At 40.6% G+C, this 17,364-nt stretch overlaps 2 protein-coding genes across 3 annotated transcripts; one reads left to right on the top strand and one right to left on the bottom strand.

Annotated features, from left to right (window-relative positions):
• Positions 1-541: 541 nt before the first annotated feature.
• LOC148086373 (putative pancreatic secretory proteinase inhibitor) lies at positions 542-1,360 on the bottom strand. Its single transcript, XM_087782909.1, has 4 exons — positions 1,301-1,360; positions 1,041-1,072; positions 863-975; positions 542-665 (listed from the first exon to the last, which is right to left on the bottom strand). The coding sequence occupies exons 1-4, from the start codon at positions 1,350-1,352 to the stop codon at positions 620-622; spliced, it is 243 nt and encodes an 80-aa protein (XP_087639035.1). The 5' UTR covers positions 1,353-1,360; the 3' UTR covers positions 542-619.
• An 835-nt stretch (positions 1,361-2,195) lies between these two features.
• On the top strand, positions 2,196-7,072 carry cep63 (centrosomal protein 63). 2 transcript variants are annotated; one of them, XM_087784460.1, is made up of 14 exons: positions 2,196-2,506; positions 2,571-2,748; positions 3,145-3,240; positions 3,448-3,549; positions 3,632-3,724; positions 3,810-3,950; positions 4,218-4,339; positions 4,521-4,652; positions 5,468-5,570; positions 5,630-5,707; positions 5,861-5,947; positions 6,044-6,107; positions 6,318-6,454; positions 6,508-7,072. In XM_087784460.1, exons 1-14 carry the CDS (start codon positions 2,466-2,468, stop codon positions 6,646-6,648), a joined length of 1,515 nt encoding a protein of 504 aa, XP_087640586.1. In that variant the 5' UTR covers positions 2,196-2,465; the 3' UTR covers positions 6,649-7,072. The 2 variants fall into 2 exon arrangements, with proteins under 2 accessions (XP_087640586.1, XP_087640587.1); XM_087784461.1 differs by lacking the exon at positions 4,521-4,652.
• The last annotated feature ends 10,292 nt before the right edge of the window (positions 7,073-17,364 follow it).

Below are 17,364 nucleotides of genomic sequence, written 5' to 3'. Positions count from 1 at the left end.
ATTTAGAGTGGTCGACAGTAAACGATCGTTTGACCTTTTGAATGAACTGGGCTTCGGATGTTACGCGCTCGAATAGCATGAGATAAACACAACTGTTAACTGTTGACATCGATGTACTTTGAAATGGTAAACACCATTAAAGATGTTGGTAAAGTTTTACTAAAGAATGCATTGATTTGGATGTAGAGAGAAGATGAACACAATGGCAGAAACACACAAGTATATTCATTATGACACGTTACAGAGATGACTAGACGTTTAATTATTAACATGTTATTATCCTGATATGAACTCTCTTTGGTTCTGTGTCTTCATTATGTAATCTCCAATTTACAGAAGACAATCTACGCGGGCTGGTATGTGCAACATTTATTCACAATTCAATGCAGTTTGTAAGTTTACTTTTTTAACAAGTCTGTAAATTTCAATTTTCTACATTTCTGGAAGGGTTTCCAAGACTGAAGATAAATCCTAAAATGACTAATTACTGTTTACATGATGTACATGTGGTTTGACAGTGTTTCAGAAGAAGCTCACACACTGATGCTGAGAATGACTTTATTCTTCACCTGGATGAGACAATGTCAAATTAGTGAGCAGCTTGAAAATGAAGGAGCGTTCAGCAGTTTCCATCTCTCAACACTTGAATATCCTTTTTCTTCACCCTGGAGGCAGAACAAACATCACATTAACAAGGACTACAGCAACTATTTCTGTGCTCATAGTTTCAAGCTCTGGTTATGATCAATAAAAATCTGGCAACTTTTCGCGCCTCTAAGCTTTTTTCTTTGGTCAGTCCCGTGTTTGCCAAAGGAGATTACATAGAAATGATCTGTGGGAACCTGCAGCTGTGTGTACTCACTGTCTTGCCACACACAGAGCACACTCATTGGAATAAGTGACGAAATCGCTGCCACAGACAGGAACGTAGTTCATCGGGCACGCCAGGATCTCCGCTGTATCCGGACAAATGGCCTGCCGCTCAAAAGTGATATTCAACATCACGGATCACTTTCTGTTTATGTCATGTTCACACTCACCGCTCTCTCCAGGCCACCTACCACCGAGGCCTCTGTTGGATTGAATGAGAGAAAATAAGTGAGGTGTGTGTTTACCAGAGCTATCACACACAATCATAGCTGTCAATCAAGTGGGCAACATTATACAAACCGATACGTTCCTAAAAAAAATGTGTAATTGCCAAAAACAACAAATTAATTTATCTGTTACATATATATTATATTATGTTGCCACAAGAGCATGATGGGCAAGATGTATTTGAAAATAAAAGTCCATTTACCTGTTGCCACACAGACCAGCAGCAGGATCAACAACACAGCTCTTCCAGTCATGATGCAAGTGGATGATTAACTTCAACTCGTGTGCTGTGGTCAGACCAGACAGCCCAGGCACTGGCCGTGAACAAGGGGGGCCCGAGAGACGGCGGACATTGGTCCATATCAACGACAGAACAATGGATTTGCAGCGTGAAATCCCTACACGGGGCCCCTTGATAGCTGCAGAAGGCCCCGGACACACGGCTGATATTGCTTCATATAGTCGACACAACATGAAAACATCTCTAGGAGCAATTCATTTATTTATATACTTTTATTCTTGGAGTAGTGACAGCAGTTCACAGAAACTAGTATAGAGATAATATTATCACATACAGTGATCATATTAAAAAACACAAAAAAACATCAAACAAATAAAATAAAAACTGTATAATAAATGAAATAACTGTATCAATGCAATTCATTATTTTGTTAATAACCGTCTATGTGTCTTTTTAAAGGATGATCAACCAATCAAAAAAAGAGAATTCGTGATTCAAAACAAAAGCGAAAACTTTACAATGCGCATTATTAGCTTAACCTTCTAGCAACAACACTTCTTTTTTTTAAATGTTCATAGTGGAATAATGCTTTGGTTGCGTTGGCAGTGTCTTACTTATTTCTACTTCTATGCCTATTTTATTTTACTGCTGTATACATTTTTTTATTTCTATAATTCTATTTACTATTATTGCGTTGTAACAACGTGTTACACTAAACCCGGTTACTTAAAACTTTTTTTTTAATATCAACAACAAATAAAGCTGTCGAAAATGTGTAAAACAAAAGCTGCAGTGCCGTGCTCGGCTGGTAGGTGGCAGCAGTGAAGGGTGAAAAAAACACGGCGAAGAAGTCAGACAGGATTAAATATGATGCGCGGAAGTTTCGGAACGAATGTTGTAGCTATTCAGAGAAAATTACGTTTTTAAATTAAATATATATTATTTATTTTAAGCGGCGAAAACATCTTAAAGCGTGTTTATTATTGCATTTCCTAAGAAATGTAACCGTATCTATGTTACTAGCTGAAGAGCTAGTTAACGGTTGTAAAGTTAACTGACGCTGGTTAAGGATCTGAGTGAGGAAAACAATCCTTAAAGAAAACAAATAAGTTAAACTTGTGAAGAGATGGGGACGCCTTTCGACAACTTGATGAATTCGGATCTGAGGTAACGTGAAGTAGGATTTCTATGAAGTTATCTTCTCTCAGTAAACATCTCTCGCTGTCCTCAGCTCCGTGCTGTCGTCCTGCCAGCCTGAGCTGCAGGAGTTCATGAGACAGATCAACATCATGATGGAGGAGCAGATGAAAGCATGGCAGGAGGAGATGCTCGCCCTGAAGACTCGCCTCAGGAACACAGAGGAGCAGCTTCGTGCTTCCAAAGACCGCTATCGAAGCAGGGGTCTGGAGGTACTTTACAGGAATAAAGCTTCCTCTTCTCAAGTCTCATTGTTGTACAAATCTGTTTATTTTTGTTAGTCTTGATCCTTCTTTCCTTGGGTTCAAAACTTCTATTCTAGGAAAGTTATTTAATTAATGTTTAACAATATATTCAGGGTTTTTCTTATGTTTTAATATAAACATAGAAAAAAATACATTTTTATTTGTGGAGGCTTTTCCCTGATTTTCTTGAACTCCTGTGTTGTTCTCGGTGTTGTCTTGACCTTTTAAGTATATATTTTATTGAGTATTGTTTTGATTGTTTAAGCGCTTTGTGACCCTGGTCTGGAAAAGTGCTCTATAAATATACATTTCTTACTTACTGTTGTGAACTTTCTGAAATGATGTCACATCTCTGTATCCCAGGTTAAATTACTCGGTAAGCAGGTGGATGAAATAAAGGCAGGTCAACAGGAAATGGTTAATGGATATGAACAACTATTGCATGATGCCAACACTGAGGTGAGACAAGTAAACAAAATTGTTATGCACGTTGATGCGTTTTTGGTAATTGCATTGAGAATTTTCCATGCATTTGATTTTAGTATTTGTTGGCATCTCGATCACTTGATAAGAACTTAAATTTTACCGTCACAACTTCTAAATGATTTGTATCAAGTCTGCCATTGTTGTAACACTAATAATAATCAATGTTTTTTTCTCCTCCAGTTGGATACATTAAGGAAAAGTTACCAGAGGCTTCAGAATAAACCGTCTGGAGCCCAGAGCAGAGAGACTCCTGAAGTAGCCGAGCTCAAACAAAATATTGAGGTGCCTATTCATCCTTTCATCCACAATGGCGGGATCTTACCTGAACATAAGTGACAGTTTAAGCTCTGCTCTGTTTTCATAGGGATATAAGCAGCTGTGCTCTAAATACGAGATCCAACAGAAAGCAATAGATGCCCAGAACAAATGTTTGATGGACAAGCTCAAGCAAGTCAACGTAAAGAAAACTTGAACCACGTTATAGTTCTACACATTTAAGGAAGATTAAAACCTTTTTCAAACCTTATGTTCTGTTTATTTAGTTGCAGTGCCAAGCCTTTCAGAAGGAAGGAGCAAACTTCGAAGACTCTTCAGATTTGCAGACACTGCAGGCTCAACTGAAGAGCGCTCAGGACCACCTGCACCTTCAAGAGCTGGAGCTGAACTGTCTGAGACCTCTTGAGGTTTGACGAAAACAATATTTACGATAATATTGAAAAATATGTTGTCCTTAGAAGCTTAACACACAATGACGGCTACATCAACTGGAGAGAATCTCACTTCTTCTATAAAGAATTCATTGTGTTTATTTGATTATCCAGGTTTATGAAGATTATTGAGGAGATGTAGAGATCCACTGTAGCAAGTCGACTGTTTTTGTAGAACTGTTGACTCAGTCAGAAATGTAAAAATATGAAACCTCAAAATACTTTGAATCAATCCATTTACAGTTGTTCTATGCTGAGAAGGATGTAAAAAGAAAATATGGCAACACGGATGGCGAGCTGAGGAGGCTGCGGGAAGAGAACAACAGTCTCGTCGAACAGTTGCAGGCTAGAGAGGAAGTGATTGGGTAAGTGATGAAATTCAGATTTTTTTAAATATAATTCTGAAACTGCACACCAGAGGGCAGTGTATCACCCCGAAAGGAAGAGGTAGACCACAACTATTGATCAGAGCAGTTGGAAATTGTCAGCTGCCAATATGTACAGGTTTTTTTGAGACTGTAGGTGTTTTGTATGTTTTTATGACAGGACTTTGGAGAGCATTAGAGAGGTCGACGTGAATAACCTCCAGAACGAGCTAGAGAAGACTATAGCTACGGTTTACAGTGCTCAGGCTTGTGAGAGAGATATGAAGGCAGAAGCAATGCGTCTGAGAGACAAGTGAGTTATGAGGTCGTCGTCAGCCATAAACACTTCAGGTCACAATCAAAGTGAGCACACATGGACCACAATAGGACATCTTGGCAGAAAAGAGAACGGTTGAAATCACCGACATCATCGAGGGATCATTGACAACATTGTCAACCTCAATAATCCAGATGTGTTTAAATCTTATTCGAGAGAAAGCTGCAGGTACAACTTTTGGTAGACTTTTTCATAAGGATGTAAGAAAATATTGATGCACTTAAATATCGCAATATTTTTTTAACCGTACTGTTTTGATATTCTACAGCACTGTGTCGATTTTGTTTAGCTTTTAAATCTTGTGTTACATTTGATCATAGCTCTTTGAAAGTATTTTCAAGTAAGTGTGTTTAAAACACAATTTCTGTATTAAGTATTTATGGAATTTGTTAATTTTTGTGTGGCCATTATACTTCTGGTCACTAGATGGCAGCAGCAGTCATTATGTTCCAAGTAGCTAAATGTTTAATGACATTCTGTGCGATTACTGAGGACGAGAGGATACAGTCGACTCGAGCAGCTTTTAAAGGTGATATCTGGAGTCATGTGGTCAGTTACTTGGACAATACTACTAATATATCGTTGATCCCACAGTATTGCAATATATCCTATTGCGTCGCTAGTATGATTATGAACATCACCAGATTCTTGCCAATAAGACTGATTGATTGATTGTTTAAGCGCTTTGTGACCCTGGTCTGGAAAAGCGCTATACAAATAAAAATTACTTACTTACTTACTTACAATGCAAGTCTTTTTAAATGTTTTCTCTGGCTGTGCTGTTTCTTCAGGCTGGATCAGACCAGGCTACAGACGGTCGAGCACTCCAAGACTAAAGATCTACTGAAGGAAGCGAGAGAACAAAACGACTCTTTGGTTGCAGAAGTGAATAAGGCGAGTGTTTCTAAGTGTTCGTACCTGGGTTGTCTCACTGACTAAATCTGGAACTGTAGCTCAGAGAGGAGCTGTATAGAGCCCAGCAGACTCAGACCCAGCAGAGTAGAGATGCGGAGCGGCTGCAGATGAGGAAGGTACGTCTCCGAGCTGAAAGCAGACCAGTAACAGAGTCATCTCTAGTGATGGGTCGATGAGGTCTCATGATGCAGTGTCTTCTCTGTGTCATGTGTACGTACCTAAGCCTTTTAAAGTCCATCAACCTCCTGTTTTATTCGCTCATTCCTCAGTCAATTGAGGAACAGCTGGGCGCACTGAAAACTGAGAACCAGCACTTGAGAGATCATCTCCATAGACTGGAGCAGAACTTATCGGAGGTTTGTCCCCTCTTCATCTTCATCTTCATCATCATCCTCATCGTTGTTCATCATCATCATCGTTGTTCATCAACCCACCTTTGGATTTGTCAACAGGAGCCACAGCAGAAAAAGGCTCGATCAGAGAGACACAGGGCAGACCAGGCTGGCGAGGACATACGTGAGAGTCCTTCGTCATTTTACCTCACTTTCCTGTGGGAGATCAGTAGCTCCAATCTGAGTCTCTGTTTCTGGCTTCTCTATGCTAGTAACTCCTGCAAAATGCTGCTTCTTGAGCATATTAGGAATTGTTCAATCATAGTTACCAAATGTGAGACTAAACTGTGGCTAGATCTGTTTAATCTGAGCGATGGATGAACTTGCTTCACAGGGAGGATGATGGGAACCAGGTCCCTGGAAGATCTCCAAGGCAGTGAGGCAAACCTGACCCGGAGAATGTTGCACCTGGATATGGCCCAGAGCTTACCAGAAGAAGCTGCTGGAGAAAAGCTCTCAACCTCTCCACAAGTACGTCTACTGGTTTTGTTCCAGTGAAGAAATAATAATAATGATGCTCACAGGGGTCGGTGGTCGTAAGATTTTTGGATCAAGAAAGTCATCACTCGAGCGAGTTCCTGGAGAAGCTTGACAGCTACATCCTGGCCTTTAGACTGAGCGACACCGGGAGAGCAGCAGAGTCTGATGATCGGATCAACGACTGAACTTCAGTGAGTGATGGTTGCACACAGCAGTGCCTAGACAAGCTGCACCAAACATTTTAGATTTTGTTAAAATACAAAACACAATCCGTGTCTTCTCAGTATCAACAGAAAAGCTGAATCGGCTAAATCTACTTTTGTCTACTAAACTATCTTTTTTTCTGCTTTAAATTAATTCAATGCGAGAAATCTAAAATTGTCGAATGTTGCTTTTTTTTTCTCTATATAACTTTGAAAACGGCACAATCTCAAACACAAATGTTTTTGTACACAAATGGGTTCCTTCCAAAGCAACAGTGTGTGTTTTGTGCTATTAATATGGCAGAGATGTGTCTATTTTACACTGTAAATATTTCAGCATCGATCACAAAATGGCTTAATATATATTTCCATGTCATGAACTTTTAAATAAAATGTCATATTTCTACATCTGGACGTTTCATTTAACTCATTTAATCAGTTGTTATGTTGGTTTCAATCTTCAATCAAGCCACTCCACCCCGTCTGCATTCCTCTTGCTTGCTATCTTCGCTGGTGCCTGGTTTAATTTTGTGTCATCAATCAAATCAAGTAAGTTTATTTACATATTATATTTTCAACCCTCTGGTCACCCAAGACTACTCGTGCTCATGTCCATTTCCCAGCAGCCTTTCATGAAATACCCGAGTGAAGTTTGTAGTAAAATGAGTAAAAGACAAAAAGGTTTTACATCAAAAAAGTACCTGTCAAATTTAAACTCAAGTCCTCCTTATTTGGGATTCTGCAAAATCACTTGCACTTTCTTTTTTTTTGGAAGTGCAAATTCCAGTCTTGGAAGTGTCCTGGAATGCAGCGTTAATGTGCTCCCAATGACATCCTGAGTCAAGAATGTTGCGCTCCGCACCAGCGTCCTCCTGCGTTCATCCATCAGCCTCCACACATGCACTCGTGCGTCCAGGGAGCGCTGGAGGGATTATTCTTTTATTGCTGCAGCGATCCTCATTTGCCGTTTGACTCGTCCCCTTCAGCAAACGTCCACCCTGCCGAGGCCCTCGCTGGAATGTGTCGGCAAAGCCAATGCTGTCATCGAGCTTCCCCTGCGGCCCACTTTGTCCTCATCATTAAGGCCTCTGTGAAGGAATGTTAATATCAACCATGTGCCTCCTCAACCTACAAATAACCTGCATAACTGGAGGGAATGTGTAATGTTTTACTTGTTTTTTCCAACCAAAAAAGTGAGGTCATGGTTTTGGACTGATGTGCTAATTTAAGCAGTTCAGGTTTAATAACAAATGCTTCACTTTTACGATAAACCCGAGTCTATTGGTGACATTGACATCATTTTTTTTTTTTACCCATAATTGTGCTTTTATTTTGACTAGCCATGACCAGAGAGTAGAACCATCTGGTTATTATTGTAATGGTGCTCTCTACTGCTCGACCCTTAATGACACGACTCACGTGAACCTGCAAACCTCTTTACGATAGTTTGTGGGAGACTGCAGTTGCATTCATTTCCATCGGGGTTGAAGTCCTGGGAGGACTTTTTGAAGCTTCTTGTAACCAGTCATTCTTGCTGAACCGTTGAGTAGCGTGGTGTTCTCGCAGTGAACAATGAAGTATAGTCTTGATTCCGCAGTGATTGGGAAAAAAAGATAATTATTTTTTTGTTTTTGAACATGTTCGCATACATGCATCATGATCATGAATTAATACAAAAACAAAATGCAAAATAAGAGTTAAAATTCAGAAGGAATTGTAGTTGTACAACAAACTTGTACCCAACTAACATATGAATGTCCATAGACCATCATAAATGCAGAGAAACTCACTCCGAACAACATTCATAAAACTATTCATTCCTAAAGATGTCTTCACCTCTCATCTCTCTGAACCGCGGAGGAAAACTGAAATGGGAAAACAATTTTCAAAATAAAACTATTATTAAAATAAAATGATTTCGGTCAAATGAATCGAACAGTATTTTTCACCTGCTACACTTCAAAGAAGTCCAAATGGAAACGGACCCAACAAGAGTCTTTCTCTTGTTTAAACAAATGTTTAGACTGTGGCGGGGCTTCAGTTTTCATGACTTTCTACACTGTTGCTAGTACACTGCTATAACAGTGGGGGGGACCAGAAACATTTTGATCCGTAGTGCTGCTTAAGAGAACTAGTCTGTAGTTGTTTATCAGGTTAGTTGTATTTTTATCTCGACTACAATTGTGGATGTTTAGTATTCGATTGTGTGATGAAAGTTGATGAAAGTTTCAACTGTATTTGCTTGGTATGCAGTCATTTATGGACACGTTTCAATCTTTTTGTATTCTTAATGACTTGCATTTTCTTAACTAGAACATATCTTGGTGAGTAGTGGAATGTGTCAGTGAATAATGTAAACCTGAACTTAAAAGAGAAGTGAAAGGCAGAACGGAGAATAAAAAAACTTTCAGGAATTCCTTCACTGGAACTCTGGAGGTGAAAAGGTTTTTTCATTTGTAGAGATTCCTTGGGGCCTCGAATTGGGGAGGATAGAGCTTGGTCAAGTCCAGGGAGTACTTGACTTTTATTCAAATTAGCTGGTTGGACAGATTTTGGGTAGTAATGAATTCACGCCACACTTCCTCCTCAATATCTCAGATTTTTAAGGGATGTTGAAAGCATTTGTCAGACATGCAGCCGAAGATAAGAAAGGAATGTTAAATATGAGAAAACATATTCTCACTTCCACGTCTAAGTGAAGCTCGCTTGGCGTCTTTTTTTAGTTTTAGTTTTCACCATACATTTCTTTGTTCTTAAAGATTGATGTCACATATGTATTTAAAATGAATGGAAAGTTAAATGTTAAGAATGATGTAGTTTGGGCTTCTATAACATTGCAAACATAAATGTAGAATTCCAGTGTCCAGAAAGTCTTATTTAGTATTATAAACTAAAGTAACAATTCACTTCTAACCACATTTTAATATATTCAGTCTTAAATGGAAGTGTTTTTGTACAATAGAAGTGGAATTCCTTTTCTAAAATCAAGGTTACACTATTTACAAACACAGTTTCTTTGACATCACACACAGAAGAAGACATTGATTACCAACATCCCAAGCAGACACGTTTCCACACCATAAAATATAATCTATTTGATATTTTTGGCAGCAAATTCCATTAGGCTTATCCTAAAAAGATTTTTGGTTTTGCACTTGTAGCACTTAGGGAGGGCAACAGACGCTTTTCCAGCCATCTGCACATTGTGTTATCACGCAGTCAAGCTTCTGCAGCAACACCTGCTCACCCTAAACTGTTGGAGATGAGTTGGTCATATGTGGTCCGACTGGTGAACCTGCTGTTTCAGGGACCATCTAGAAATTCTCAAATGCAGCAGCTTTACTGTTGACTTTTAGAGTCACTTGTGTGGAATGATTCCCAATTGAACTGATGCTCCATCATTGTATGTTATTCTGCAGCACAGACTGACCAGGATAGACTGTGACCTGCCTCCATCCACCCATGACCTCACTGACCCATTTAGAAACATCTCATTTTTCTCGCTGTGACTTATTTCACTCACGTCACCGGCCCAGTACTGACCAGTGCATGACCATTAACCATCCTCGGTCTCAGATGTGACACATGACTTGTTGCAGGTATGGGAGCAGCGTGACATTTCAGTCAGGAGGGGAAGGCATTTGTTCGAGGGGGAATTTCCACAACTTGTCATGTGAAAGAAAGAATGACTGTTTGTTAGCGTGAAGGAATCAAGAACGATGAACAGCTTTTTCACACTGAGGTGGATCCTAAGAAGATTCCAGAGTCGTACTTTATCAACAGTTTGTCACGGATCCATCCAAGTTCTTGTGCTCCCAGGGGCTGCTGAGCTAGTTGAGATGTTGCAGTCCTGAATGAAACCTTTTTTTTTTTTCTGGAATTGTTGCGGCCTACCGTCTCCGCTTGTCCATGTCCCACGTCTCCTTCCAGACTAGTCCTGGAGAATCTGGGAATGTCTCATTGTTCTGAGGGTGTGTGTTCAGGGACGGAGTGTAGAATTGTCGGACTCGTCGTGCGCACGGGGAATTTAGGCGTTTCCCGGCCTGGAATGCTGCGGAGACGTAGAAGGCCGACGTTATCAGGCAGACCAGCGCCAAGGGATCTGTTCCATGGAGGAAAGGAACCTTCGACAATGAGAGCACGCACACTGGTGTCCTGCATCGTGTAAACTTCAGCTTTGTTTACCCTGATGGATCAGACCAAACAAGAACCGCCCCCGCTTTCACCGTAGATCAGGAACTTTTGTCTTTTCCTCATCAAAAGGACAATCTGGGCGTAGAAAATATGAAGTGATACGTCTCTCGCTCTGACTAGAATTTACATTTGAATCTTCCTCGGAATGACTTCAGCTAGCACAGTTAGCATCTAAGAATATCATACAGTTAAGAATGTCCGTCACTTTCCAGTTTTCTTATCAAGAATTAATGTGTTACGTGGTTGATGGGACCTGTTTAATTACAAAGTAAAGCACATTAATCATGTCTAATTGATTGAGACCTTGGCTCCTGCGATGGTCTGAGGGAAGGTGAACGCTGTGTTTCCAATCGCCAGAACCTGTAAGCATTACATGGTGGTATTTCAAACAATAAGATTATTATGATAATTAGAAATTTAGTTTTCTATTTAAAATATTTTTAATTGTAACAATAAAACCTGTAGAAAATAAAACGAACCTCTTAATGAATAGGTTATGTGGCACTTTCTTTGTTTACAGAAATTATTTATATTATTAATAAAATGTCTAAAAAATATTAGAATTACTATTAACAATGCCACTGAAACATGCATAATGTTATTAACAACACCTTAATTAGCAGTTCCCGTAAATATTTTTGATGTTTCCACATATGATGGGGCCTCAAAAAGTAGAATAACCCTTATAATGTTGAACATCGTACGTTCAGTACAATATTTAAAACTATATGTAGTTGCTAACTACAGGGACAGTAAATATTATTTGTCTTTTTTATTGTCTTTGTATTGAGCCAGAAAACCATACCGTTCATATTTTTCCCAGACACGTCCGAGCAAATATGCAGGGTTGAACTTAAATAGTGTGAGAACATTCCAAACAATGAGCCGATCTTTATCTCTGGTGTGGTGGTCGGAGCTGATGAGCAGGCGAGGACAGTTGTCGGTTTACATTCCTCTTCGTGACCAGGATGTAAACAGTGTCGTGTTTGGACTCTCACTGACGCTTCTCCTGATTGTTTTAATTCTTGTCTCTCTAGGACTCTCGTCTCTCCAGGATCCCACCGAGGGTCCAGAGATTGATATTTAGAAACGTGCTGGACCAGGTGTTGTGAACTTGTGTACGCTTTAGTAGCAGGACTCGCGTACGATGTTGAGATACACCAGACTTTTTGAGGCAGATAGAAACATCTCTTGTTCTTTTATATGCAGTCAATCAGGTCACAGAGGCAGCGCCAGAGTGAAGATGCCAAGACAGGCCTCTCCACAGACACCTATGGTATCTATGGTCAACCAAGAAACTTAATCTCCGCATGCCGAAAATCCATGTTCAATGGATGTGATACAAGACTGTGTGTTACGGTGTTGCAGCAGATACTTAGCAATGTCCACTGGCTACATAACAAACACATCAATTCAGTGCAGCTTCAGTGAGGGAGGAAGTCAGATATTAGCATTTTGGATGTCTTCCTAAAGCAGTACAAATTTGACTGTACTTGTCAGCCAGTCAAGGTCAAGCATGACCAGTAGCAACACAGAGTTGTTTAAGTTGCCGCTTTGAAGATGAGTTTTAAAACGTGACTTTAACACTCAAAGACCCAAAGACCTGAAAACAAAGGTGTTTATGGTATCCCTTTTTTGTCTCTGGGTCAAGGTGAACGACCTCCCTGGCTGCTAGAAATACATATGCAGTGGCGTACTCTGAGTGGTCCGTTTTGACCCGCTGCAAAGAAACTGGTGTACTTGGAAAACAAAGGGCAACGAGAGGGTTAACAAAATAATGGTGTCATGGTGTTTACCATATTTCAGGGTCTTGTTTACCTGTATTGCTGCCAAAATGGATAAAATTATTTTTTTTGTTTAATACCTTGGTAGGAAGCTGTGACCCTTGTTAGGGTAGATAAGGGTTTTGGGGTGGCTTTAATAGACATGCTGATATAATGTCCCGATCCATGTATAGTAAGCGGGCCTAATGTGGGCCTTGAGATGGACATTTTGAGTAAGAAAAGAGAAATGTGTTTTCCTTTAGATAAAAAAAAAAACTGGAATAATTTGTATGAGTTAATCTGTGGAGATGTCAGGGAAGCCTCAACTCTTTTGGCGCCAAAATGGCTTCCTTGGTGCCTCGCTTTTTCCACCTCACTACGATAAATTCCTGTTTTGTTTTTACAAAATCCTGTGTTTTGTTCTGACATCACTGGCAATAAAGAATTATTTTGCTTCTGATCCCCAAACTCTCTCTACAAGCGACACACTCTTGGTTGAAGATCCATCTGGAGATGTAGTTTGGCGTTTTCCTTATCAGGAATCTCGGCGCTCAATTCCAACCTCTCTCCGGTCAGACGGACCAAATGAAGTGTAATTAGCTTCACTTCCTCTCGTGCCTGAATCAACACGGCTGCTCCTGTGTTTTCAGGATTTTACTGCTCGGGCCGTAAAGTAGTCGGCAGTGAGGGGAGATCACAGAGAAATGTGTCGTCACCTGTGGGGATCACTCCACGGGGTCCCCGGGTCATAAATCCACCGGCTCCCGCGCCTTTCACCTCTTCGTTGACTCGCAGTGAAAAGGGAAAATATCTGGATTCTAGTCATATTTTTAGCTTTTTTGTCTGGATCGCAATGGAATATATTATTCCTAGTGTGTTTCTGTGATGAGGCGGGGGGTCGGGGGGCCGGGGGGGGTCACTGGTTTATTTCTTATCTCCACAGTCACTCGTTCCATGGCTTTTCAACGGCTCACCTGACTCAACCTATCAGCAGCTGCACATGTCGCATCACGGAGGGAAGATTTGTATGCAAATGGCAGCACTTCCTGTCCGCTTTCTGTCGGAGGGGGGGGCCAGGGTGGGATTTCCTCATTCCTGACTGTTGACCCCTCTGGCCCTCTGACTCCAGTCTGCCATCTGGAAGAGAGAGACAGGTTATCAGAGCCTGTGGCTCCTTTGTGCTCATGTAGACGCAGTCAAATGTCCACGGAGTCCGAGAATATTTGTCCTTTTCCAACCGACACTGGGATTAAATCCGATCACATCTTGGTCGAGGGGTCGTGATGGACGTCAGAGAATCACTAAATCATGTGGTGGATGAGAGGACTTCACTTAAGAGGTCAAGCCTCATGATATTGCTTCATTTTATAGGTCACCAACCCCGACAAAGGTCGGACCACCGATGAAGAAGTCGGAGATGTTCGGCTCAGCAGGATGTGTTTCTCTTCTCCTGCGTACGTGAATAACACTCCCACTGACCGCTCCAACCTACAACACACCTACTGTGTGAAATGTGAGGAATCTTTTAGCCCCGGAGGTGAAACCAATGACTATCAATTGTTCCGGAAACACTTTCTCCAGACCGGGGCCGTGTAAATGTCTGGAAACGGCTGCTGGATATTCAAAGGAACATCCGTAATTTTAGAAAGGAATGCAGCATTCCGTTGCAGTCGAGTGAGCGTGGTCTCCCAGTGCGCCTCCGATCAGGAAGTGCTGCACAATAGAAGCAAATTGCCAGAAATACAAAGTCAGACATTTGGGAGGGAGGAGGGGGTCCGCAGAGGAAACTGTGTCAGCCACTGTTTTCAGACCTAATCTACGCTCATACTCTTAGAAACACAGACCCCACATATGATATGATATGATGATGTGTGTGCATGTGTTTTAAAGGTATATTTCACCAAATCGCAAATAAGTACTCAGAATTCCAGTTAATTTTCCGTGCAATACGAGAGGGGTCAGGTTGTTTTTTTTAAAGCTTGTAAAAGATCCCGATCACCAATTCGAGTTACTAACCTCCCTTTAGCCACTTAGCATCCATTAGCAAACTCCATTAGCGACTTTAGCGTTGTCTGGGCTTTCACACTAAACCATTAAAGAGTTGTGTAGAAACATGTTTAATTATATAACTTCTTTTTTTTAAGGTAAGGTAAGGTAAAACTTTATTGATCCCTCAGGAGGTCTCCTTCGGGAAATTGTTTTTTCCAGTAGCCAGCAATTTTTCATAAACAATAAAAAATAATTCATAAAAAATAAAATAAGAAAAGAACATAAGCGGAAGAACAAGATGACACAATCTAAGTATAAAGATAAAGACAAAGAACATAGAGTCAAAGAAAAACAACAAAGACAAAGGATACAAAGACTAACATGGAACAGAACATCCAGATACTCTCACTCCACTCCTGCCCCCGAACTCAGAATTGTACAACTTAATAGCCCGAGGGATTAATGAGTCCCTGAGTCTATTTGTCTTGCACCTGGGTAGGAGCATTCGTGCACTCATTCTGCTTCTCTGCTCACTGATGACAGTGCTGAGAGGATGACTGTCATCATCCATGATGGACAGTAGTTTGTTCAATGATCTCCTCTCAGCAACTAGTGAGTCCAGCTTCATTCCAACCACAGAACCAGCCCTCCTGATCAACCTGTCCAACCTGACACTCCTCTTGGACACATTTCCACCCCAACACACCACAGCATAGAACAGGACACTGGCCACCACAGACTGGTAGAACATGCAGAGGAGCTTCTTGCAGATGTTAAATGATCGAAGCCTCCTCAGAAAGTACAGTCTACTCTGAACTTTCTTATATACATGGTCTGTGTTGCAGGACCAATCCAGTTTACTGTCCATCCACACACCGAGGTACTTATAGTTGTCAACTATCTCCACCTCGTCGCCTCTGATGGACACTGGACGTGGCTTTTTCCTGGACCTCCCGAAGTCCAAGACCAGCTCCTTGGTCTTTGAGGTGTTCAGCTGCAAGTGGTTCCTCTCACTCCAGTCCACAAAGTCACGTATCAGACTCCTGTACTCGTCTTCGCTGTTGTCCCTGATGCATCCAACAATGGCAGTGTCGTCAGCATACTTCTGGACGAGACTCAGCTCTGAGTTGTAGCAGAAGTCTGAAGTGTAGATGGTGAAGAGGAGAGGGGCCAGTACTGTCCCCTGAGGTGCTCCTGTACTGCACACCACAGTGTCAGACTTGATATCCTTCAGCCTGACATACTGTGGTCGATCAGTAAGATAGTCTGTAATCCAGTAGACCAGACCAGGGTCCACATGCATCTTAGTCAGTTTGTCCTGAAGCAGAGTGGGCTGGATAGTGTTGAAGGCACTCATAACAGTTTAACTCACCCTTTAACTGACCTGGAAGTACATGATCTTTTTTTTAATTCGTGGCGAACACATTTTCATTACAGACTTCATTTCTGTCCTTTTTTTCAAGTTGAATGTATTCTTTTTATTGTTTTATAAAACATGAACCATGATAGAAATATTTCTTAGCCGTCTTATTTATATTAGTAATATAATATTAATAATTTAATTTAATATTTGTTTTTTAACGTGTTTTCTAACGGTTGCCAAGCAACGAAATTTCGTTGCCAGTTTCACTGCTGTATTTTCTTTGCAATGACAATAAAAGAAAGTCTTATTTATTGTCATATCTGTGTTTACAAACCAGTCCTTTGATGACAATAAGAAATGCTAAAAGGGCAACTAATGTCAAACTCCAACTCTCTTGACTCACTCACATGTTTTAAATGTTGAAGTCTTCCTCTCTAAGATACAGTAAGTCTCTCATCATGACCATGTTTTGAACTTATTACTTAAAGTTCTCCCTCGTCTGTTCTTGTAACCTCTTGTTTGCTGTGAGTCCATTATGACCTAATAATGGCTTCACTCCTCCTTCCGCCAGTTGTAATCACGTCCCGCTTTGTTTAAACAACGAGTCCCTTGGAGATGGTGGTGACAAACCTTGATGCTTGACCAATCACAGCAGATACATACTGAGTACAAGATATATTTAAGTCACACTGAAATCAACACATTAGTTGACCTTCAAATGTTTGAAATGTATGTTCATATTAGCTTCTTTGTCAGATCAAACCCTTGAAAAACAGTTTTCATAATGTTTTGTCTCTTTGTTCGCATTTTAATTATTAACATTTTTGGAAATCTTGCTCAGAACATGCAGAATTTTGAATCAAACTATCTTGGTTTATATCTTTAACTAATGATTGCACTTTTTCCTTTTTATCTTTATGTTGTGTTTTTCTAATTTTCTCAACTCCTACATTTTTTTTCACCACAGTAATGGTTTTGTCTTCCTCTTCCTTTCCTTCTTGACCATCTAATCAATAGAATTGGTTTTAAAAGCCCCTCATGACATTACCAGCATAGAGATCAATGGATCCCTGCTGTCGGGGGAACAGCTGATTATCATGAACAATAATGTTCTTTTTAAGATCTTCACAATGCAACATCGACAATGTCTGCATATCATGGTGAAGATTCCTAGACAATATTTAGTTGAGTTGCGATTAAACACCATCAGACGTGGTTAACGCAGTCACTGATGATCCTCTCCTTTGTCTTCGAAAGCCGGAATTCCCAGCGCGCAACGTACCAGGATGACAGAGTCCTGCCACCTGCTTTTTGTCTGACTCAGCCGTTTCTAAGATCCCTCCACTCCCCGTGCCCCTAGGAGACATCCATTATCTGTTGAGGAAGTTG

The sequence above is a fragment of the Callionymus lyra genome, chromosome 2, assembly GCF_982586985.1.
Source record: "Callionymus lyra chromosome 2, fCalLyr1.hap1.1, whole genome shotgun sequence".
NCBI classification, from domain to species: domain Eukaryota; kingdom Metazoa; phylum Chordata; class Actinopteri; order Syngnathiformes; family Callionymidae; genus Callionymus; species Callionymus lyra.
This window is presented reverse-complemented; position numbering and strand designations above follow the sequence as displayed.